The 24,388-nt window shown below is 45.9% G+C and overlaps 1 protein-coding gene across 4 annotated transcripts in view; it reads left to right on the forward strand.

The window, feature by feature from the left end:
* The window catches only part of kmt2d (lysine (K)-specific methyltransferase 2D), a 30,756-nt gene that overhangs the window by 1,840 nt on the left and 4,528 nt on the right, over positions 1-24,388 (forward strand). The window contains exons 1-50 of one of the 4 annotated variants that reach the window (XM_087178988.1): positions 52-136; positions 718-800; positions 1,169-1,280; positions 1,387-1,589; positions 1,763-1,872; positions 1,959-2,121; positions 2,495-2,666; positions 2,812-2,926; positions 3,090-3,268; positions 3,380-3,681; positions 3,806-3,925; positions 4,062-4,864; positions 5,004-5,117; positions 5,212-5,325; positions 5,473-5,577; positions 5,662-5,843; positions 6,124-6,288; positions 6,491-6,600; positions 6,739-6,783; positions 6,892-7,080; positions 7,181-7,348; positions 7,460-7,582; positions 7,854-7,975; positions 8,075-8,210; positions 8,322-8,408; positions 8,498-8,575; positions 8,681-8,839; positions 8,990-9,059; positions 9,269-9,507; positions 9,639-9,712; positions 10,155-10,205; positions 10,320-11,954; positions 12,037-12,207; positions 12,467-12,609; positions 12,929-14,712; positions 14,805-14,928; positions 16,431-16,512; positions 16,606-16,672; positions 16,784-17,016; positions 17,147-20,113; positions 20,201-20,350; positions 20,463-20,627; positions 20,738-20,885; positions 20,989-21,067; positions 21,162-21,334; positions 21,554-21,678; positions 21,768-21,903; positions 22,320-22,441; positions 22,553-23,948; positions 24,060-24,196. In XM_087178988.1, the coding sequence (XP_087035114.1) occupies positions 752-800; positions 1,169-1,280; positions 1,387-1,589; positions 1,763-1,872; positions 1,959-2,121; positions 2,495-2,666; positions 2,812-2,926; positions 3,090-3,268; positions 3,380-3,681; positions 3,806-3,925; positions 4,062-4,864; positions 5,004-5,117; positions 5,212-5,325; positions 5,473-5,577; positions 5,662-5,843; positions 6,124-6,288; positions 6,491-6,600; positions 6,739-6,783; positions 6,892-7,080; positions 7,181-7,348; positions 7,460-7,582; positions 7,854-7,975; positions 8,075-8,210; positions 8,322-8,408; positions 8,498-8,575; positions 8,681-8,839; positions 8,990-9,059; positions 9,269-9,507; positions 9,639-9,712; positions 10,155-10,205; positions 10,320-11,954; positions 12,037-12,207; positions 12,467-12,609; positions 12,929-14,712; positions 14,805-14,928; positions 16,431-16,512; positions 16,606-16,672; positions 16,784-17,016; positions 17,147-20,113; positions 20,201-20,350; positions 20,463-20,627; positions 20,738-20,885; positions 20,989-21,067; positions 21,162-21,334; positions 21,554-21,678; positions 21,768-21,903; positions 22,320-22,441; positions 22,553-23,948; positions 24,060-24,196 (14,496 nt within the window). In that variant the 5' untranslated portion in view covers positions 52-136; positions 718-751. Of the gene's footprint in view, positions 1-51; positions 137-717; positions 801-1,168; positions 1,281-1,386; positions 1,590-1,762; positions 1,873-1,958; positions 2,122-2,494; positions 2,667-2,811; positions 2,927-3,089; positions 3,269-3,379; positions 3,682-3,805; positions 3,926-4,061; positions 4,865-5,003; positions 5,118-5,211; positions 5,326-5,472; positions 5,578-5,661; positions 5,844-6,123; positions 6,289-6,490; positions 6,601-6,738; positions 6,784-6,891; positions 7,081-7,180; positions 7,349-7,459; positions 7,583-7,853; positions 7,976-8,074; positions 8,211-8,321; positions 8,409-8,497; positions 8,576-8,680; positions 8,840-8,989; positions 9,060-9,268; positions 9,508-9,638; positions 9,713-10,154; positions 10,206-10,319; positions 11,955-12,036; positions 12,208-12,466; positions 12,610-12,928; positions 14,713-14,804; positions 14,929-16,430; positions 16,513-16,605; positions 16,673-16,783; positions 17,017-17,146; positions 20,114-20,200; positions 20,351-20,462; positions 20,628-20,737; positions 20,886-20,988; positions 21,068-21,161; positions 21,335-21,553; positions 21,679-21,767; positions 21,904-22,319; positions 22,442-22,552; positions 23,949-24,059; positions 24,197-24,388 lie in introns of those variants that run through there. The other 3 variants (XM_023425159.2, XM_023425161.2, XM_023425160.2) reach the window with 3 other exon arrangements.

The raw sequence follows: 24,388 nt of genomic DNA on the forward strand, positions 1-24,388 counted from the left end.
GCTCTACATACGGAAGTTGTGTTTTCTTTGTGTATCCCGATTTATGGTTGTTTTATTTAGGAAAACACCATTTTAGTTGTAACATTTTGTGCTTTTTGTCGGAGCAGTTTCAACGATTTGGATTATGCATTGCTGGGTAAATATTAACTTGAATTGCTAAAGCGTTTTCCGATTGATCTGTCTATTGTAACACTGGTGCTATTTTCATGAGTTTGCGAGAAAGCTCGATGGCATTAGTGCTAACGTTAGTCAGATTAACACAAGGAATCAGCAAAAGTGAGGACATAACAGCCATATTTAATTGGTGGCATTCTTGGTTGTAGGTGTTCTTGTGAAAAGTGCTTTTGGATGAGGAGGGAGGCTAGTGTGTAGCATGATGTGGTAATGAAAGGTGCGTTTTTGAGTCCTTTTCTAATGATGATATACATATGGCTAATAAACACATTCGTTTTTTATTTTGGTAAGTGGGTACCTGCATATATCAAAGCTGTTCATTTTTTATGGAAGTAAACACAGATATGTTTTTTTTCATGCAATTATCAGATCTATTCTCTACATTCATTATGCAATGATAACAGACCTGATGTTAATGACATATTCATCTTTCTGTTATCAGACAAAATGCACACAGATTGTTTACATTCTGTAAATAATTTTATGAAACTATTCTTCTGAATAAAACGAAAAGTTGATGCTACTTATGATTCTACATTGCAGATCTCTGTCAAGGAGGTCAAAATCAGCACGGGGGATGGACGAGCAGAAATCAAACTGCGAAGAGAATGACTCTGAACCAACAGGTATTGTTCTTTTCTCACTCTCTTTTTTTTTTTTTTTTTTTTTAATTTTCCCATGTCCCAACATCATCCATTATAGATGTATACTATTCTCCATAAAGATGAGTATCATTGTAATTTCTCTTAAAGAAAAATTCACATGGTTGAAAACAAAGGTTTTTAATTCCCCACAAGAGATTTTGTTAACATAATTTATTAGTAGGGATGACAATAGAATAGAATGAATTAGAATATTTTTATTTTCCTTTTTCACATAAGTCAATATAGGTTTGGTGAGATCCATTTATTCACGTTTCATTTAATTTAAAAATTAAAGTTTGCTTTAAAATTAAATTTTCTGTTTTTCTCTCAACTTTTTTTTCATTTTCTAGCTGATGACAATGCCCCTGCAAAGCAGCCTGTCTCCTCTGAGGAAGAGTCCAAAGCCCTCTCTGGTGCTGAGGACACGTCTGCTGCTACTGCAGCCTCTTCCAGTACACCTGTGTAAGTTATTCATTCAGATCATAAAGCGATACATGCATACTGTAGCAGTCATTATCCCAAGATAGCTCATTGTTGGTGACACCAAAAACTGAATGTTACTGTACAGAGAGAACGTTCGAGCCTGTGTGCTTTGTAACTGTGTGGAGCGGAGCCTGCATGGACAGCGGGAACTGAGACACTTTGGCCCATCTTCTGAGCGGCCGACCCTCAAGCCATCAGCTTCCCCACTGCCACAACCCGGGAATGATGACCTGTCTTCCATTGGATTTGCCGACTCCCCCTGTCTGGTGGCACTCTTTGATGACTCAGGTTGAACTCAAAGCATTATACTGTTATATTTTATTTGTGTACAATACATTATTACTTTTACAAATGAATCCATCAGTAGACAGTCAAATGTTCCATTTAATAGAAATACAGCTCTACAGATGTAGAATTGTTTGGTTAGAAAACCTACTTATTTTGGGCTTTATACTGAACAGGGGGTTGTTGGGTTCATCACTGGTGTGCGGTGTGGTCAGAAGGAGTAAAGCGGATGGAGAAAGAGGAGCTGGAGAACGTGGATAAGGCCGTTATCTCAGGGACACAGCGGGTAAGTGTGCTGTCCATAGACTTGGATTGGATGGTATTGGGTGAGAATATAGTGATTACTCACTTTTTACAATTGGTTTGTTTCAGCTTTGCGAATACTGCAAAAGACTAGGTGCAACCATTCGATGCCATGCTGAGGGCTGCTCACGGTTCTACCACTTCCCCTGCTCGGCAGCCAGTGGATCCTTCCAGTCCATGAAGCAGTTGGTCCTTCTCTGTCCAGAACATATAGACAAGGCCGAGGAGTTAGGTAATAGAACCAGACACCTGTGTAAAAATGTGATGTCATTACCTGGGGCATGCTCACAATATAAGGCTTGCACATATCACAGAGATGACCAACTGCCCTAAAGGTCCAAGGCTGTGATGCTTTCTCAGAATTCCTGTAAGACAAAGAGTGTGCTCCAAACTGAGTTTGGTTTAGAAACTGTGGCCTGTCAGCGAAGGCTTTTAACATTTTTATGATCTATGTTGTTAGAAAATGGCTGCCTTAATAGCTTGTTGAACTCGTTACATGTTGAACTAAGAAGAACTGAAACAAAAACCATGCTTATATGAGTTTATTTTTTTAAATACAAATTGTATGTTTGTTTGTTTTTTTTTTTGTTTTTTTTGTTTTACAGCAGGTGAAGAGGCTTGGTGTGCAGTGTGTGACTCAGCGGGTGAGCTCATGGACTTGCTGTTCTGTACGGGTTGTGGCCAACATTACCATGCGGCTTGTCTTGAGATTGGTGCCACGCCGATCCAGCGGGCAGGATGGCAGTGCCCAGAGTGTAAAGTGTGCCAGACTTGCAGGTGAGTCCGCCCTTGGGAGTCAAACTGCACCCTGAACAAGATGTTGTGCTAAACATTTTGCATGATATTTACTTTGTTTTTTTTAAGATAGTTTTACTTTATTCCCGATTCCTACGAGTAATGTCTTGATTCTTCATTTTATTAGACAACCAGGGGAAGACTCCAAAATGTTGGTATGCGATGCCTGTGATAAGGGCTACCACACCTTTTGTCTCCAGCCAGCCATGGATTCTCTTCCCTCTGACCCATGGAAATGCAGAGTAAGTCACAATTGTCATTCCCCTCTGTGCAAAGGGAGGCCCTTACCATGGAAACTTACTGTGACAGCATTGTAACTGCCTTTTATGTTAATCTTTCAGACCTTTCTTGTACCTCTTTCAGCATTTGGTTTACATTTTATACCCATTATCTGTGTTTTGTCAGAGGTGTCGTGTATGCACAGAGTGTGGCGTCCGTGGACTGGTGCTGCCAGGTTCAGCCCAGTGGTTTGACAATTACACCGTGTGTGAGGGCTGCCAGCGTCACCGCAGCTCTATGTGTGGAGTGTGCAGCAAAGCTGCCAACCCATCTGTTGCTCTGCAGTGCTGCAGCATGTGCCACAGGTTAGTTCAATGCACAAGCACAATAGTGTTCATTGGAAGCAGCTATCATGTGTGCCTTTTGCTTAAACTGTCTTACAATATTTCATCTTGATGAACTCTTTATTGTCTTAGGTGGGTGCACAGTGAGTGTACTTTATCGGGGGAGCTTCCAGAAGCCAAGTGCATTTGCCTGCTTTGCAAGGAGGATCATCAGCAGCCTGTCACTCAACCACAGGCAACAGAGGTGGAAACCAGGGAGGCATCTGAGGAGACTGAAGGAAATGTGGATTTGGTGGAGATGACAATCCAAACGGATGCAGACATGGTGACAGAGGAGCATACGGGCTTATCAGAGGTGACACCAGGACAGATAGGAACATCAGAGATGGGTCAGACTGAAGCCACAACTGACAAAGAAACAACCATGGACTTGGGTAAGACACAACTAAATACAAAGTTTATAGACATGCCAGGAGTGAGTTTTACTGGACTAGTTAAAGACTGTGTCTTATTTATGTCTGAGATATGTCTACGTATGTTAACTACTTTTGGCTCTAGGGGTGGAGGCTGCCGTTGTTGAGACAACAGATGTTGCAGAGAAAACCAGTGAGGAGGAGCCGCTGATAGCAACAAAAGAATTAACTTCTGAGGTGCCCGCTGCTCCACTTGAGTCTACAGGTAAACTCAGAATGCATAGTGTCTGAAAATGAGCACAAAGCAGTGCTTTATAGTTTGTATGATGATGTGCCGTAACTAATGATAGATTTATAAATGATAACACTAATAAACTTGCATTCCTTAATCTCAAATGTAGAATGTGCAACAACAGAACAGGAGTCCTCTTGTCTATCTGCTGATGAAGAGAGAGCAGAAGAGGCAGTCAACCAGGTGACCGAAGCCACCCCTTCCCAGGATCCCACAGCAGAGACACAGTCCAACAACCCTAAAGTACAACCAATACCAGTGTCACAGCAGGGCCCTGAAAATATGGAGGTGGAGGAGCAGGAGGCAGCTCCCTCAGTGGAACAAGAAGCATCACCAGAGTTATTAAAGAGTGGCTCTGATCATTCTATCAGAGAACCATTCACTAAGGATCCACTTAAGTTACCTGCCTCTCCTGCCTCTGGGGACAAAACGGAGCATTTGCCCATGGTTGATCAGCAGGAAAGAAGTCCATGCCAGGACCCCCAGTTTGCTTCTCTTCTTTCTTTATCAGTAGACACACAAGAGGCCCTCTCTGCTGTGGACATAGAAGGGAGGTTACTACCTCACTCTGAGGAGGAGGAGGAAGAAGAAGAGGATGATGAGCAAATGAAAGGAGAAGGACATAATGATGACATTAAACAGGAACTGCAGGAGCGAGAGGTTAAGCCGGAATTACTGCTAGACGAGATGTCTAATATGAGCCATGGAGACGAGAGCAGCAGTGGCTTTCTGGGCTCTCCGGGAGAACCCGACCCTCAGCTCTCCATGGAGCTTGGCCTTGTACCTGCTGGCCGCTCACATGCAGATAACCTGCTCACCGAGACTGATGATTCGCTTCCCTTTGAACCTCTCAGAAGCGACAGAGAGAAGGCAAAACGCAGAGGATCCCCAGGCCGCTCAAGGGTCAAACAGGTGAGGTCATCATGTACAAGTTGGTGTATGTTTTTTGAGTCAGCTTGAATAGCTGACATTTAACCATAACTTGTTTTTATTGTTAAAGTGCCATTGTCGCAGTGTTACAACACAACTTGACATTGAAATGTTGTTTTAGGGGCGAAGCAATAGTTTCCCCGGGAAGCGTAGACCTCGAGGGGGTGGTGGAGGGAGAGGGCGTGGTGGGAGGTCACGCCTCAAAGCCATGGCCTCCTGCATTGATGCTTTCTTGGTGAGCTGTGCTTTACATGCCATTCAGATGTTCTTTCACATCCTTTCACTTTTATAGCGTGGTCATCACACATAATTTATCCCTTCGTCCACAGCTAAGCATGACCACAGACACTGGAATAAATAAGGATGAAGAGGATGAGGAAGATGACACCATGCAGAACACAGTGGTTCTTTTCTCAAACACTGATAAATTTGTCCTGCTCCAGGTACAGCTTTTCTTGTAGTTTGACGTTTTCATTTACCCTGTGGCATTTTTTCTGCCAAGAACCAAAGGTGTCACTTTGAAATGTGATGCAGATAGATTCTTTGTTCCTTACTTTCATTTTTCCTTCTCACTTTCTCTCCTGCTTTAGGATATGTGTGTTGTGTGTGGCAGTTTTGGAAAGGGTATGGAGGGGCAGTTGTTGGCTTGTGCCCAGTGTGCCCAATGTTACCATCCTTACTGTGTGAACAGCAAAGTAAGCACAATTTTATCCTGTTTTTTGTTTTTTCATCACTGTATCTGGTTAAATCCAGACAGATTAACCTTGTATCTCCTGTAGATCACCAAGACGATGCTTCGCAAGGGCTGGCGCTGTTTGGAATGTATTGTGTGTGAGATGTGTGGAAAGGCTTCGGACCCTTCCCGTCTGCTGCTGTGTGATGACTGTGATGTCAGCTATCACACCTACTGCTTGGACCCGCCCTTGCACACTGTACCCAAGGGTGGTTGGAAGTGCAAATGGTAAAAAAGAATACTTACACTCTTAGACCACAACGTTTCGTTCAGCCTTGCAGCTTTGAATAGGGTCAAATGGAAATGAATACATGTAAATTTGCATATTATGTAAAACACTCAAGCCTCTGCCCTGCAGTAGCAATTCAGAGGCCCATCCCTCTGTCTATTGCTTCTGTAGCAACAGAAAAATTGTTAGACCACTCACAATGGCATCTTTATTTGTTATTAAATCTTCCATATTGGCTATATAATTGCTAAATAAGAGTGCTTTACTACTTCTGTGCAGGTGTGTATGCTGTGTGCAGTGTGGTTCCAACTCACCAGGTTTCCACTGTGAGTGGCAGAACAACTACACCCACTGTGGCCCATGTGCCAGCCTCGTCTCGTGTCCAGTATGCAGAGAGAACTTCATGGAGGAGGAGCTGTTGCTGCAGTGTCAGTACTGTGATCGGTGGGTGCTGCTCATTAGAACTACACACGCACACACCAGGCACAGAAACTGAGGTATTCATGAGACTACAGCTAATGAAGACAAGCGGGGAATGGATTATTCATGTATTTCTCATATCATGAATTATTCCATAACATCTTTGATTTGCGGTGATTGGTGATGAAAAGTATGCGTATCAATGTATTTCTGTGTGCCTGTGCAGATGGGTCCATGCTGTCTGTGAGAGTCTGTACACAGAGGATGAGGTGGAACAAGCTTCTGATGAGGGCTTTGCCTGCACATCCTGCACCCCATATGTTCCGAAACCTGTGGGTAAGTCTCGAAATGACACTATATTAAAAATGAAGACCTAAAAATTGTGGTATCAAAAATATTCACAGGGTATTTCTGTCCTACTGATGACACAATTTCTTTTGCTTTCTCTACTTGTTTTTTTGCCTTTGGTCACAGTAGTAGAGTCAGCCATTATGGCTTCAATAAAGATCAAAGAGCCAGGTCAGTGGATTCAGCTTATTCATGTTGATTATCACAAGCACATTCTGCGTAATTGTCTTTTGTTTGTTTTATTTTAAGTCATTGAGATTAGAAATTGCCACTTTACAGAACCCCAGTTCTACTGGTTGGAGGGTGTGTGGCTGACAGAGTCGGGTATGTCCCTGCTTCGCACTATCTCCATGTCTCCCCTGCACAAGAGACGGCAACGTCGCTCCCGTCTCGGCACTCTGTGTTGTGAAGGAGGTCCTGATGGAGTGGATCTGAGAGAGGTCGAAGGAGAAGGGGAGGACGGGAAAGGTTGGCGCACTCTCTGCTCATCCATTGGTTTATGATTCATTTTCAGGAGTGTTTTGCTCCTTTTTTTAATGTGAAATTATTTTTTATCTTGTATATCAAGGCTGTGGGGAGCCCATGGAATGTGAATCCAAGATGGAGAACCCTGGGAGCCCTGAAAGGGAGGCAGGTGCAGAGGGGGGCACTGAAGGCATGGCTGACTGCGATGGTCTCAAAGGAGCAGAAGAGACAGATGATAGTAAAAAAAGAAAGCGGAAACCCTACAGGCCTGGTAAGATATCCAGAATTTAACAAAACAACATTTAACATCTACATAGATGTCTGAGGTCAAATCATTTACAAATATTTTATTTATATTTATTTATTTATATTTTCGTACCAGGAATTGGAGGCTTCATGGTGCGACAAAGGAAGTGTCACACACGGATGAAGAAAGAATTCTTTGCCCAGCTGGCTGGAGAGACTACGTTAGATGGACAGCCAATAGAGAGAACCATTGAGGAAGGTTAGTGACAACAATAAACTATTTACATTTGATAATGATATAATTCCATAATTCTTATGGTCTCCTCCTAAGACCATGTTCAGACAGACATTAGTCTTGCATGAAAAAACAGATCCCCCTTGTTCATTTAAATAAGGCCACTCTGTTGATGCAACAGGTGTGCCAACATGAAGGGATTGGGCAAGAAAAGCACGGTCATGCAGCAAAAACTGTGTGTCTTTTGTCAATATTATAAATTTAGGAAACTGAATTCATGGTTATATATTTATAGGACCTCACCCTGACACAGATAACATAATGGATCCTAAACCAGTGGAGGGGGAGGAACAGGCCAAGAAACGTCGAGGACGAAAGAAGAGCAAGCTTGAAGACATGTTTCCAGCTTATCTCCAGGTTTGTAATCTCTCTATGCTGTGTGCTTTAAACAATTTTGAAACTCAAGGTATTCAGGTGTGTAATATTCATAACACAAATATTTGTAATTCACTGCAGGAGGCTTTCTTTGGGAAGACACTAATAGACTTGAGTAAGAAAGCTGTGATGATACCCCCAGGGCAGAGGCCAGGCGCATGCCTTGTCCGACCTTCATTACCAGCACCATCAGGGGTCAGAACTACTGCCCCAGAGAGTAAGAACGCTAACTTCACCTGTGACACATGAAAACTCTGCTAATAATTTGTGATATTATGTGTGGAAAAGGTCATTACAGGGTATGTGACCTTTGTGCTTCTCTCACTAGCTGAGGCTAAGGATCGTGCGGTGGAAGATAATTTTCCTGTCAAGCAAGAGGGGGGTGAGGCCCCCCAAGCTCAGGGAGAAGGTGCAGGTAAGTGTCTCTTTGGACATTGATGTTACTGGTTTATTGTTATGGTCAAGAAGCAATTCCAAGTTGGTTTTAAAATTGCACATTTTTAGGAGTATCTGCACCATCCTCATCGCTGAAGGACCAGGCATCGACTGATCCTCATGACTCTGATGCAGAAAAAAGTGAAGGTAATCCCCTGAGAAGATACTTTTATATATACAGTATACAAAACTAACTTGGGGAAAGATTTAATATCTGTTGTTAACATCCTGTCTTACATGCTACTTTGACAGGTCTTCCACAAGGGGTGGAAAGTCAGGACTCTGAGCAGTTCTTCAGGAAGGTTCTGGGAGTGTCAGATGGCTCCTCTTTGGGGGGCATGAAGCCCATCTTGGAGGGCAGTAAGGGAGAACTCAATCGTAGCGCTCTGCCACAGAGAGCTCTCCTCTCAGGTGTGTACAAGGGATGCCTGCAGATGATCATGTCATTATAACCTTTTTGATGTTCAAAACAACATTTGTGGTATGATTTAGGACTAAGTACACAAATAAGGTTTAAGTGAAGTTCAGTTTTGGGATTCAAACATGGTAAATCTCTTACAGGGTCCCTGCCCTCAGCTGGAATGATGGATGCCTTTCCTGGCCTCTCTCAGTCGCCGTTCTTTGACATGCGGTAGGACCATTTCTGAATTGCCTAGTGCTTTTTATTTTGCGACACTCTGTAGTATTTAGTTCTGCAGCAACTAGTGCTGTAGATAACAGTGTAAAATAAGATGTGTAATTCTGTTTTATTTTTTCCATTTTAAAATGGACTGTTTCCAATGCTGACACATATAAGCCCTTTATTTTATATAAGACAATACGCTCTTGTATGGTGTACAGGGACCGAGGAGGGCTGTTCAGTCCAGATGGGGGTGAGGAGAGCCCCTGGGCCACTCCCTCTACCCCAGCAACCCCCTCCTCCCCACCAACCCCCACTGAGGCAGAGGGCGATGGGCTGTCCTACAACCAGCGCAGTCTCCAGCGCTGGGAGAAAGACGAAGAGCTGGGAGAGCTCTCAACCATTTCACCTGTGCTTTATGCCAATACCAACTTTCCCACTCTCAAACAGGACTACCCAGGTGAGTGCAGAAGAAATACTTCAAGACAATGAACAACTTATTATTAGACCAAACAGTCATGCTTTTTCAAAGTAAGGTATATATATCACTGTCAGATATTGAGCAACTGTTAAATATTTCTCCTGTCACAGACTGGGCTAGCCGCTGTAAGCAAATCATGAAGATCTGGAGGAAGGTGTCAGCTGCTGACAAGGCTCCATATCTGGTAGGTACTATATATTAACCAAGCCAATTGTTCCCTGATGGTCTGTTGTAACACAAATTTCAAAAATGTAGTGAATGACGTCAGGCTCTTGTTACTCTGTGTGATCATATTCCATCTAGTGGCTTGTGCAGCTCTCACTTCTATGCAGAAAGTGTCAAGGGAAAAATTACCAAATACAGAAATAAAGGAAACTTGTCACTCAAATTTAAAATGTCTGTCACCTTGACATTATCTGGAGTGGTGCGTACTGCTGATTAGAACCCTGATTAAAATTTTGACATTATGTATATCCAGGTTTAGGCTATACAATGTATGATGTTTTTGCAATTATAAATTATTACTACTATATTATATTATTAGTATCTGTTGTTACACAAAAGTAGAAATTTCTCTTTTAATATAATTAATTATATTATATTATATTTCGAATTATTTTCTTTAGCAAAAGGCCAAAGATAACCGAGCAGCTCAGAGGATCAACAAGGCACAGAAGGTGAGTTAAAGCATCAACATCCCTTTTTTTCCAGGATGAATGAAAGGTTTTGGTATCTTTCATTATAGTCGTAGAACAGATTCATGTTTCCTCTGTACCCTTCTCTTCTCACAGCAGGCAGAGAGTCAGGTGTGCAGGCCAGTCAAGCAAGAGCCAGGGCGTGTGAAGGGAGAACGGCCCAGTTTACACCTCCAGATCCCTCCACCTTCAGGCTCTACATCAATCTCTTCCCAGCCCAGCTCTGCAGAAAGCCCATTTCCCTTCCCTCCAGATTCAGGATCATCCTCTGTATTTTTCTCAGATGGACCTGTTCAGACCCCAGGGTCAGCTGAAATTCGGACAGATCCCTTGGCTAAGCTTCCTTCTCAGTCACCCCATTCTCATTCTCACCCAACCACACCCTTCTCCCACGCTGGGGCCAGCCCCTTACAGGCCTCTTCCTCAGGTTATTCTACTTCCGGCCCACAGGGTCCTCCTCAGGGACGGCCAGCCAGTCTTGGCCCCTTTGACATGCAACCAGGAACTCCTGGAACCCCCAGACGGGCTCAGCAGGTTGACCCCTACTTCAGATCACAGCTGCAGCAGCAACAGGGTCATTTACCACAATCACAGCAAGGCTCTCAGGAGTCCCTAGGACCTCCAGAAAGTCCTCATTCAAGAGGTGCTGGGCTTGGGGATTCACCCATCTTCTCACCACCCCACAATACTCATTACGGAGACCCTTTCAGAACCCAGCAAGGGATGGGACGACCAGAATATGGTTCCTCCCCATCACCCTCTGCAGTGGCTTCCTCACCTGCAAGCACAGGGCAGTACAGGGCTGATATGAGTGCGCCTTCTCCGCGCTCCTCTGCAGTTGGAAGACCTGACCTATCCACTGGCTCCCCCGCTGGGATGCTAGAGTCTGGTGACGGTTTATTCAAAGCACCCATGACGCCAAGGATGCACCAAGGGGAAGGTGGTGCACTTCATCCTGGAGCTTCCCCTAGCCATCCATCTGAAGGCTATAGGCAGTCTCCCTCACAGTCTTTCTCTGACCCCCACACTCAGCCACCACTAACTCCCCGACCGCAGTCAGGTGACAGCTGTTCTCTTGGGCCCCAGAGACATCCTGTAGCTCAACAGGAACTATGCCCTAGAGTGCCCTCCAGCCCACAGTCCCAGGGCAGCTCTCAGTCTCCCCACACTCCTGGTGGCCTCTCCAACGATGGTTACAGTGTCCAGTCTCCTGCTACCCCACGTTTCCAATCCCCAGACCTTTGTTCTCAGCCACCTTCAAGGCCACAATCTAGAGACCATTTTGCTACTATCCACAAACCTCCTCGTCCGCCCTCTGTTGCCCCAGAGGGTAGCACATGTTACAAAAGCTCACCTCATCCTAACCAGGCACCTCCACCCCATCCCACCAACAGTTCCATAGGGGATCCTCTCTCTGGTAAACCCTCAGCAGCTCCTAATTTCAGCCGCAGCCCCAGCACCGGAGGCCTACAAATACCCCAGCAGCAGAGTCAGATGGCACAGGGTCAGCTCCAGCAACCACAGACACAAACTCAGCAGACTATGGGGGCAGACAGCTTCAGCTCCAGGGTGCCACCTTCTTCTGGATCTCAAGACCTACCAGCTGTCCGCCCTCCAGACGCACCTCACCAGCCATCTTTGCCAGGCACTCAAGAAATGCCTGACATGTCAGCAGTGCAGGACCCTGCATTAGTAGGGCTTAGCCCCTCTGAGCTGGAGAAGCACAGACAGGTATCATAATATTAACCAGTGAACAATCATTCTATCTACCTCTTGCGTGTTTTGCTAATCAGTGCTTTGTGTGTGTTTTTAGCGCCAGAGACTGAGGGAATTCTTAATCAGACAACAAATGCAAAGAAATTCCATGAGACAAGAGAAGGAGGCTGCTGCTGCTGGTAGTGCATCCCCTGGCTGGTCTGGAGGAGAGATGGGGGCTTTTCAACAAGACAACAAGGCCCACAGAGCACCACCACCTTATCCACAGGTACACACCTTGATCAATATGCCATCAACATTACAAGTGCAACACCTTGCCAATAGTATGATGTAAAGACCTGGCTAAAATCCCAATAAGTATCTGCTCTGCTAAAGAGTTCATATAAAGTAAACTCAATTACTAAAGGTACAGCTGCACCATTCTATCGTTGATATTGTACTTTTTGACCTCTCTGTCCAGTGGTGAGAAAGCAGCAAGTAAAAGGAATGATACATTTACTTATTTTTGCTGTTATTACGTGCTTTAGGATCGTGCTACTACTGCTGCTACTGCTGGAGCTCAGGCTTCTGTGGCAGGGAAGATGCCCATGCCTGTTGGAGGTATGGAGGACAAGCTCATTCGCCCACCACCTACAGGAACCCCTGCCATTATGGATCCCAGTGCACTAAGGTAATCTCGTCATTGAAATAGATTCACAATTTGTGTGAAACAGTAAGATCTGACTCTCCATCCACAATTAGAACATTTCCCTTACTGTTGGCATAATGGTAACCCAAGAAACTTTAGCATCTGGTCATTTTGGTTGGTTACAATTATAGCATGTCAGTAGCTGTATTATGTACTTAACAATATGAAAGCATTACTAAATTGTAATATTACAGGAACTGATTTGGGAAGGAAATGGTGCCAGGAGTTCAAAATTCTGTAATGCCATTAACACTTTTTGATTTGAAATATATTTCTTCTTTTGTGCGTTTCTGTCCTTCAGGCCACCAGGGCACATCAGACCTCAGGGCATGTTTGCCCGCACACCATTCCCTCCACAGTGGCAGGGCCAGGCACCAGGGCCAAGAAGGTTCCCCCAGCCTGGCATAGAGGCTATTGGCATAAGGCACAATCTTAACCCTGCTGTCAACATCCAGGGTATGGAGAGCATGGGTAACCCTCACACCATGATACCAGCACATGGAGGGGAGACCATGCAGCCAATGGGTCAAGGACCTCCACCGCAGTTCATTGAATTGAGACATAACTCACAAAGGCTATCCCTACGACCCCAGTTTTTGCCCCGTGGACCCCAGCCAAGACCACGTCTCTTTCCACAGCAAGAGATGGCAGCACCTTATGTTCAACAACATCCCATTGCTCAAGCTGGTGGCATTCAAACGGAGGGGGGCAATGAGTCACAGCTAGGGTTACAGCAGGGTGGACTGTCAGTTTTACTGCCTCAGCAGTCTGCAGGCCCAGTATCACAGCAGACCCACCTGCAGCCCCAGGCTACTTCCAATGCCAACACTCCTAGCACTGAGCAGCATCAGCTTCCACAGTCGAGCCTAGTCACACAGCCTCAGACTGCCACCGTAGAAAACAGTGAGGAACTGCCAGAACCTGATCTTGAGGGGCTTGGGGAGGCCCCAGGGGATGGAGGTGTGGAGGATGAGGATGATTTGGCTCTAGACTTGGACCCTGACAAAGGAGATGATGACTTGGGCAACCTGGACAACCTTGAAACCAATGATCCACATCTAGACGACTTGCTTAACAGTGACGAGTTTGATCTGCTGGCTTACACTGACCCCGAACTGGACCAAGGAGACCCTAAGGATGTCTTCTCAGACCAGCTGCGTTTGGTAGAAGCAGAAAGTGAAGCACCTTCATCTTCCTCTGGATCTGCACTCATTAAAGTGGAAGAGAAAGCCAAAGTGGAGCCAGGGCAGAAGTCTGTCACAACAGCCCCTGCCACTGCAGGGGGGTCTGCTACCCAACTGCCACCCCCTACAGAATCTGTTGATACCTCCAAAGTCAAAGTAGAAGACAGAGGCCTGACCCCTCAGCTTCAGCCAGGACAGACAGTGGTGAAAGATGAAATGGGAGAGGCTGTATCAATGCTTCTTGGTGGGACCACACCATCAGCCAAGCCTGCACAAACAGAAAACCAGTCAGCTTCTCTCAGTTCTGTTCGACTGGGGGGTCTTCCGTACCCCCTTCCAGGACAAGCCGACTCATTGCCTTTTCCTCCAGCTGCTCCACATGCAGATATTGGTGATGATCCGCTGGGGCTCCCTGATGTAGGGGGACACCACTCCCCTGCTGTTGATTTGGCAAAGGTAGAGAGCTCTTTGGATGGTGAACTGCCTCTTCTAATACAGGATCTGCTGGAGCATGAGAAGAAGGAACTACAGAAGCAGCAACAGCTCAGTTCCCTCCACCAGGGAGGCATGGCCCCTCATTTTCCTGGCCTCCCAAGTCAACAGCCAAACCCACAGGCACCTGGGCAAATAATGTTGCAACACCACCATCGTCCACCACCCCAAGGAATGATGGGTCAGCCAGGGATGGTGCCCCGTGCTCCGCACATGTTGCAGCAGCAGCAGCAGCAGCAAAGGCTCATGGGACCTGGAATGGCGCCCCCACCTCACATACCCATGGCCCAGCAGCAGGCCATGATGAGGATGGTGCAGCCAGGGATCCATACAGGTCTCAGTCATCAACCACAGCCGCAGCCAGTGGTTAAACAGGCACCTCTGGCCAACAATTTCTTCCCAGATAAAGGTAAGGAACCTGGTTTATCTCCGTCATTACCCTATTTAATGATGTTCTTTTCATACTATATCAACAGATTTTGTCGTCTTCTTTCATTGCAGATTTAGACAAATTTGCTACTGACGACATCATGGACCCTATTGCCAAGGCAAAGATGGTGGCACTTAAGGGTATCAAGAGAGTGTTGGCACAAGATCCAATGGTTGGTCCCCCTGGCATTAACAGGTATTTTTTTTTATAACATTAGTTGAACATGTTTTGGTTTTGGTTTCGGTCAGTTTGTTCAGTATGTTTTCATTCAACAATTTTTTAATTATCCATACAAAAACCTAGATGGGAAAGAAAGAAATCCATCTTTAGCTTCTTCATCAGTAGATACTGCTGACACCTAGCAGAGCATGTTTCCACCCCACTAGAAATGCCAAAAAATAAACAAAGGCTGTCAAAAATAGTAATGCTCTTTGGACCAAGGATACCAAGACATTAATGAAAATATTCTGAGCTGACTTTGGTGTGAAGCAGTAGTGAAATGTTAAGGTCTACCAGACATGCATCCTTTTTCCTGCATATCAAGTATTTTTATTTTAATGATGATGGTACAGTGCCTGTTCGGCCTACTTAGTGGAGCATTTACCAACTAAAGAACCAGGTAATTCCTTCAGGAGTTGGTGGGCACCAGAGTTCAGAGGGGAGCAGATATTATACTTGCATGGCTACAAATAGATATTAGTGTTTGCTGGATGGTGTAAATAGACAACTGTCAGTGCTGTATGTGCTCCTCGCCTCTGCTGCCCCCAAGTGGCCAAAGAATTAACTCTCTTGGTTTAAAAGTATCTGCTTTCCTCAGAACTCAAACAACAGAATATGTTGGAAACAATATAAAACCTTATTTAAGAGCATTGTATTGAATGCATCACAGTCAATTGTAACTTCAACAAAGGAATCAATCAAATTGGTGTTGCGAGGTACGTGGCAGGGCACATTTGTCTACCAAGGCTAAACAATCCTATAGGTCTGTGAGATCCAGATTATCATCTAGAAAAAGCTGTCTATGACTTGCAGCTCTCTCTCTCTCTCGCGCTCTCTCATATGTTTTTTTCTGTCTATAGATTTCCACTGTTTAATCACAGCACAGCACCTACACACGACAAGCAGGTCTTCAATGACAATGAGCTGGTCGGAGTGTGTGCGTGCACGTCGGTGTTGCATGCATCAGTTATATGCGATTCTATATGTGAAACTTTGGCAGGTCTAATTAAACTTAATATTAATTCAATACTACAAATAATGATAATAATAAGTAAATACATTCATGGAAAAACAAGCCAAATATCGTCTTGACATTGGCATTGGCAATCGCTCTGATGATTTTTGTTCACCGAGATCAGCATCCATCAGCACAAACCTAAAAGCTGCCATCTTCTCTTTGAGTTTGTCAGACTAGGATGCTTGTAGGGTTATTATACTGCCCTTGTCAGTCCCTGAATAATCACATCTCCAGTACCTACGGCATCTATGGTACCTACGATACTGTAGGAAAAAACGAGCACCGTCACATTTTCAGACTTGGCACAGAAGTATTGATTCTCGTGACATTCCTAATCAGATAATGGTAGCATCATGATTTTGCAAGTTTTTTGTACAATGGTTTGGAAACTACATAACCTTATAGCCCATTGTTCAGTATACTGCAGGTATATACATTTTATGTTTTGCTTTCTCTTCAGGCAACAAGTTTCTCTACTTGCTCAGAGGCTGGCCTCCGCCCCGGGCACAGATCCAGGTCAACTTACATCTGGACCTCCAAAGGTATGCTCTCCTGCCTTTCAGAAGTGATTTGATTTGATATCATTTGACGTGTTATGTAGCCGATTTATTTAAATGCTTTCTTCTTGTCTTTAGGAGGGAGAAACAAGTGATCCCACCCAGTCAAGACCTAACCCTCCACAGTTTGTGCAAGGAATCATCAGTATGTTCTACTAATACTCGCTCTTGTTAGAAACGTATTTAGTCATTTGGATGCTATATTGCTGTCCCTATACTCTGATATGGATATAAAAGTTAGTCTCCTCTGTTACAGATGATGCAGAACAGCACCAATATGAAGAATGGCTTCTTCACACCCAGCAGTTACTCCAAATGCAGTTGAAATTTCTGGAGGAACAGATTGGAGTTCACCGCAAATCACGCAAGGCACTGTGTGCTAAGCAACGCACTGCTAAGAAAGCTGGCAGAGAGTTTGCTGAGGCAGATGCAGAAAAGCTCAAGTTGGTTACAGAAGAGCAGAGCAAAATTCAGAAACAGCTTGACCAGGTGTGTAGATTTTAAAGAATCTGAAAAAGACAACTGCAAAAAACCTTATGACAAGTTTACAAACTTGCTGCAAAGGCACTTAGCATCTTGTTTTGCAATTTCATATCTGTTCATCATTATTGTGTTCTAGGTGCGCAAGCAGCAGAAGGAGCACACCAATCTTATTGCAGAGTACAGAAGCAAGCAGCAGCAGCATCAGCAAGGCTCAGGTCTTCTTACCCCAGGTCATTCTGCACAGGGGGCCCCCCCTCACATGTTTCCCAAGATGCCTGGCCAGATGATGATGGGCCAACAGGGAACAGCAGTAATGGGCCAGCACCCTGGCATGATGCCACAAGGGGGAATGCCTGTCAGGATGCCCCAAGGGCAGCCCTTTATTGGAGGAGCCCAAACTCAGCTGCCTGCAGCTCTTGGAGCCAGTAGTGTCAGGGCCCCAGGTCCTCCTGGGGCTCCAACGGGATTCTTTCCACAGGGGCCTGGAATGCAAGCTGCAGACCCAAGGCTTCTCCAAGAAAGACAGCTTCAACATAGGATGCAAATGGCAAAGCTCCAGCAACAGCAGCAGGTGACGATGGGCCAGCAATCGATGCCACACCCAAATCAACAGTCTGGCTTAATCGCTCAAACACAGTCTGGTATGATGGGGAACCCACTTATGGCCCAACAACAAGCAAGCGCTCAACAGGGAATGCTAGCCAACCAGGCCAGTCAGCAGGGTATGGTGCAGGTTCCACAAGGAATGGTTGGAGGCCAGTCTGTGGCTCCACCTCCACAGAACCTTGTAGGAGGCCAGCCCATTAACCATGCTCAAGCCATGATGGCAGCTCAACCAGGAATTATGGGAAACCAGCCAGTTGCACCATCACAGCAACAGAGGCCTCAGCTGATGATGGGTCAGCAGGGAATGGTTGGATCTCCAGGTCATCCAGGCCTCAGAGGTCCCCAGGCACAGTTGACTCCCCAACAACAGAGCATTCTGGCCCAACGGATGATTGCATCTCAGCAGCAGCAACAACAGCAGCAGAATCTTGCTAAGAATTTGGCCCACCTCCAGCAGCAGCAGATGGCACAACAAAGACAACCAACACAATTGATCAGTCAGTCCAGCCACGAACAAGGAGGGCTGTCCCAACCCTCTACCCCACAGATGGGTTCCTCACCTTCAGCAGGAAGTATCACACCCCAGCCACAGGGAGCTTCAGACAGCCAAAACTCCGGCCCCAAAGAGGGTGGGATTCTGAGCCCTGATCCAAGAACACCACCACAGCAGAGTGGACCCTCCACTCCCAATCAGATGACTCAACTGGGCCCTGGAAATGACCATCAAACTGATTTTGGACGACAGCAGTTACAACAACAGCAGCATCATCAAAACCAGGTTTATATGGCCCAGCAGCAACAATCAAATCCTCAGTCTGTACCTGAGCAACAAACAAGTTTAGTCGGAAACCAACAAAGTGGTGTGCTTCAACAGCAGCAGCAACAACTTCCACTCACTGTCCAGAGGCAAGGTTCCCTTGGTGCTGACAAGCCCATTTTGATGACTGTTAAAGAAGAAGGCAAACCAATTGATTTCTTAGCTCAGCAGCAACAACAGCAAGTGGCTCAAAATGCCATGCAGCAGTCACAAGACCCCAGCCTCCAACAGCAGATCATAGGCCAGAACCATCCTGGCCAGCCACAGCCTGTTGTGATGGGCCATAGTTCACAACAGCAAGCCCTCATAGCCCAGCAGCAAAAACAACAGGCCATAATGGGCATGATGCGAGCCCAGCAGCAAGGAATGATGGCACAGAGACCTGGAGTTCCACCTGGACACATCCGCACTCCTATCAACATCCCAGCTAGTATTGCTCAGAATCCTCAGCTCCGCAATCTCCCCCCAAACCAGCAGATACAGCACATACAGGCCATGATTGCCCAAAGGCAGCTCCAACAGGGTCAGATGCTGCGGATGTCAATGGGTCAGGGACAGCAAAGTCAGTTGAGGTCTCACATGCCACCAGGTCAGATGCCACAAGTTGGGCAGCAGATGCAAGGGATGGAAGGCCAACAGATGACATATGGAGCCATGGGAAAGCCAGGAGCAGTGGGCACTCAACAACAGCTGGGCCAACAACCTGGTGTTGCTCCTCAGATGCAGCATGGAATGATGGTCCCTGGGCAACAGCAGCCACAAGTAGGGGAAATGATGCAGCAACATATTATGAGAGGCCAGGTACCAGTGCCACGGTCCCCCATGGACCAGGGTCGTATGATAAGGCCAACATCTCCACGTCAGCCATTAGCTAACTCACCTGGGGATCCACAACGGCACACATTTAGTCAAGCTATGGGTATGCGTCCACCCACTCCTAACCAGAACCAACAGCAAGCACTAATGGCAGCTGCAGCAGGCCGCATGCAGGGCTCTCCATCCCATGCATATTCTCCTAGAGGTCCCTTTGGAATGAGCCCAGCCCACCCAGCCTCACCCCATTCATCCCATGTCTCCTCGCCTTCGGTAGTTGACAACAGGGCTGGAAGGGGAAGTCCATACAACCAAGTCAAAGCATCCCCACTCAGGTCACCTGGAGCCAAGAGTCCACTTGATTGTCCAGGACTGAAAGTAGAAAGTCAAACATCAGGCAATGAAACATCTCAGACAGCCTCAGTTATCCCCAATGGGCCACAAAAAGGCATGAATGTTCAGCAACAGTCGCATCAGGTTACAGAGAGCCATCTTCCTCACACACAGCATGGCTCTAGAGAAGGGGAGGTATGCAAGATGACCCTACAGAACATTAAACAAGAGCCAAGGGAGGTTCAGTGTGATGGTGCAGCAGAGGCTCATCCTGGGGCTATAAAGCGAGAAGTAACAGGTGAGGTTGTTACTTCGGGGAACAACACTAGCTTTATTAATGCTGGAGACCCTGGAACTCAAGGCCCTAGGTCAGAGACTGGACAGCAACTGCTACAGAAACTCCTGCGAACCAAGAACCTTCAGCTTGGGGCTCAGAGACCCTCTGAAGGCATCCATAATGAGATCAATGGACACATCAACAGTAAATTAGCAATGCTGGAGCAAAAACTTCAAGGGACTCCACGAAATATGGAGGTATGTTTTTTACATTCATTGTTTTTGCCCTAATTATGCAGTTGTTTGTGAGGGAATAACCTCATTCATTTTCTCAATCCTTTACAGGACTTACAGTCTATAACAAAAAGGGCTCCTGTACAAAAGCCAAAGCGCACTAACAAGGCAGCTGGAGACAGAGGGCCGAATGCACGGAAGAAAAATAAGAAGGAAGAAGTTGGAAAAAGTGCTGAAGCCTTAATAAAGCAACTCAAACAGGTAGGGGATGGGGGATAGGGATGACAAATATTGATTTCCTTAATTATTTTTGCCATGAATGTTTTGAAGAGTGGTTCTTCATCATATAGACTAATGGATATATCCCCTTCAGGGTCTCTCTTTGCTGCCCCTGATGGAGCCTTCTATCACCGCCAGTCTGGATCTGTTTGCCCCTTTTGGGAGCAGCCCAGCCAATGGCAAAGCCCAGCTCAAAGGATCCTTTGGAAATGCAGTGCTGGACAATATCCCAGACTACTACTCTCAGTTACTCACTAAGGTATAACTAAGCTGCAACATGTACCAGTGGGTAGCTGTTGCAGGTTGTTGATGAATGCTTCTTCAAAAATAAAGTTGTTTTACAAGCCTATTGTTTTGTGCCTTTTACAGAGTAACCTCAGTAACCCACCAACACCCCCATCCTCCCTGCCACCTACCCCTCCACCCTCAGTACAGCACAAGCTGCTGAATGGAGTGACTCCTGGGGAGGAGCTGTCTGAGGGTCAGAAAGACACAGAGCCAGCAGAAGAGCCAATGGGTAAACAATACTGGATTTGGCATGAAATTATTGTTTTTCATGAATATTTAATCTGCAGTTGTACAGTAACTGGGTTTTAAATTCGCTGTAATTTTCCCTGCAGAATCCGTTACAGAGGTAAAGAGTGTAGACATTCTGGCAGCTCTCCCCACTCCACCACATAACCAGAATGAGGACATCAGGTACAATAGGAGGATTGTTTTTCTTTGTCAACCAGAATACATGGATTTCTTGTTGTTGAGGCTATAAACCTAGGAGATTTCCTTTTTTTAACAGGATGGAGAGTGATGACGAGGATGCCCCTGAAAGTATCATCCCAGCATCTTCCCCTGAGAGTAATGTAGGGGAAGAAACACCACGTTTCCCTCACCTACGGGAGCCTAAAGAGGAGGAGACAGAGAGAGCAATATCCCCCATCATCCCCCTCATACCTCGCACTGCCATACCAGGTATTGTGCAACTTTCTAAATGATAAATGTAACTCCGAAAAACAACAGCAACATGTATTATATCAGCAAAATATGGAGAAATCCATTCTGAAAGTGTTGCATTACATTTTACTGATCAAGACTTTAATTTTTAATAATATTAAATTAATATTAAATCCATTTATATTGCTAAAATGCAAACTGACAAAAGATGGATTCACACACTTGCTTCTGTTGTAGCATTCCCAGAAAACAAACCATTCGAAGCAGCTGATAGCAAGGTAGTTTCCACATCCAACCACTGGGACAAGGCCAAAAACAACGAGGTGTCTGTTACCTTCACATTGTCCTCTGCTGCAGCCAAGGTACTAAGCCGTGATATCATTGCACCCTGTTTAACCTTTTTTTTATCTTCATGTATTGTGAACAAAAACTTGAACTGCCTTTTTTCCAGAAACTGAACCACGTGATGATGGCCATGGCCCAGTTGCTCAACATTAGAATGCCGGGTTCTTATGAGGTGACTTTTCCTTCCCAAAACCCTGACATGCCCACAGTGGATGGGCCTGGGAAAGGACCCAGCCAGTCAGGTATGCATTCAAAGACGATTTTGTGCGTTTGGATTGTCCTATTGTCTCACTGGGTTGGGAAGTTTATCATACAGGTCACAACATCTGGGTGTGAATCTGTGTCAAGACATTTCTCACGTTAGCCTACAACAACCAGTCGTGCAATTAATGTCCTGAATCATTTGCTTCCAATTTAATGTATCTGTTGAAGGTAATGCAATGTCAAACTCTTGACCTTTTTTGGCCTCTTGTGATGCCAGTCTCTTGCTTGTAGCTTGAGCATGTGAGTTGAGCAGAGTTGCTGTTCGAAACGTTTTGTCACTGCGGTCGAGTGACTACACTGCTAGGGAAACACTTGTATGCTAACATTGCTCTCAAACAAACATGCAAGGGTTTAAGTTTCTCAAGACTAATGTTAAGGTGGCGCTGTTTTCCAGGGGCCCTGTGTACAAAGGACGGTGCCTCACCCAGTCAGGATGAGTGGCTCAGGCAGTTTGATGTGTCTCTGCCAGGCTGTACATTGAAGAAACAAGTTGACATTCTGGCACTTATTAAACAGGTTAGTCATTACGGGACTCTTGAGAACTGTGTAAATTATTGACCTTTTTTGATCATGTTCCTTGTATTATATATTTCCTGAAGCTGTAGATCTCATGTGTTTTTCTCCCAGGAATTCCCAGAAAAAGAGGACAAACCGGTCCAGCACTGTTACACAACCAATGTAAATGACTTGGATGTGCGCCACCTTCCTATTATACCAGTGGAGGAATCTCCACCCCCATCACCATCTCCTCCACAACCTCCCCCATCTGTCCCAGATCCGACTAGTGAAGCTGAACCTTCCAAAAAATCTGCTTCTCCATCCCCCTCTCCCTCCAGTCCCACCATTGTCCAGATCAAGACTGAACCTGAAACTGAACCTGAACCTGAACAGGATGTTGATCCTCCTACTGATGCTGCTCAACCAACTGATGTCACAGAGTCTGAAGTTGCTGCTCCAGAGTCGGTCACTGATCCACCACCTGCGTCTGCAGTTTCTGATCCTACTGCTCCTACTGAAGATCAGAAGGATCTGAGTCCTGTCATCAAAGAGGAGGACTCGGCTGCTGATCCAGCACAACCTCCTAAAGATTCTCCCAGCACCATGGAGTCCTCCCCTAAGGCTACCAAGCAGCGCAGGCCTCTCTCCCCTGATGAGGAGGTGGTACACCCCAAAGTCAAAAAATGGAAGGGGATTCGCTGGAAGCGTCTTCAGATTGTCATCTCAATACGTAAGGGTGGGTCTAAGAAAGAGAGCAGCCGGGAGGTGTCTGAGCTGATGGAACGCTTGCGCATTACTCTTAGACCAGACAAGCTGCCTCGGGATAAACGTAAATGCTGTTTCTGCCACGAGGAAGGTGATGGAGCTACAGATGGGCCTGCCCGCTTGCTTAACATTGATGTGGACCTGTGGGTGCACCTTAACTGTGCCCTGTGGTCCACAGAGGTGTATGAGACGCAGGGGGGTGCCCTTATCAATGTGGAGGTAGCCCTGCGTCGTGGATTGCGGACTCTTTGCGCATACTGCCAGAAAACAGGTGCCACCAACAGCTGCAACAGACTGCGATGCCCGAATGTCTACCACTTTGCCTGTGCCATCCGGGCACGCTGCATGTTCTTCAAGGACAAGACCATGTTGTGCACTCAGCATAAGCTGAAGGGGCCCAGTGAAGATGAGCTAAGCACATTTGCTGTTTTACGGCGTGTCTACATTGAGCGTGATGAGGTGAAGCAAATTGCCAGCATCTTACAGCGAGGTGACCGCATCCACCTGTTCCGTGTTGGTGGTCTCATCTTTCATGCTGTTGGCCAGTTGCTACCCTCCCAAATGACCAACTTCCACTCACCCACTGCCATCTTCCCGGTTGGCTATGAGGCCACGCGCATCTACTGGAGCACCCGTGTGCCCAACAAGCGCTGTCGCTACCGCTGCCGCATCAGCGAGGATGATAGTCGCCCTCTGTTTGAGGTGCGTGTTCTGGAGCATGGCATGGAGGATTTGCAGTACCGCGACACAACTCCAGAGGGTGAGAACATATACATTGCTCTCACTTTGCTATATGGTACCTCTGATTGTTAAGATAATAATAAACTCTCTTTACCATTGACTGAATTAAATTCACCGTCTTTGTCTTTAGGAATCTGGGACCGGGTAGTTCAGGAGGTGGCTAAACTCCGAGATGAATCGTCCATGTTGAAGCTGTTCACTGAACATGTCAAAGGAGAGGAAATGTATGGTCTCACAGTTCATGCTGTCATGCGAATCACTGAGTCGGTAAGAATTTGCAGCAGGAAGGAATATCACTCTGTGTCCCATTTACTTTGTCTTTATCTCCCAGTTGTATTCGAAGCTGTTTACTAGACAACGGTCGAGTGTCAGTCTTTGAAAACCCATGTTTAAAACTTAACATCACAAGCAGACATGATATATGAAAAGCTTTACCCTGTGACTAGAGCCCTTGGGCTA

Source organism: Seriola lalandi, unplaced genomic scaffold (assembly GCF_002814215.2).
Source record: "Seriola lalandi dorsalis isolate HSWRI2012SDOR001 ecotype SW California unplaced genomic scaffold, Sedor1 jcf7180002054767, whole genome shotgun sequence".
Taxonomy (NCBI): Eukaryota; Metazoa; Chordata; class Actinopteri; order Carangiformes; family Carangidae; genus Seriola; species Seriola lalandi.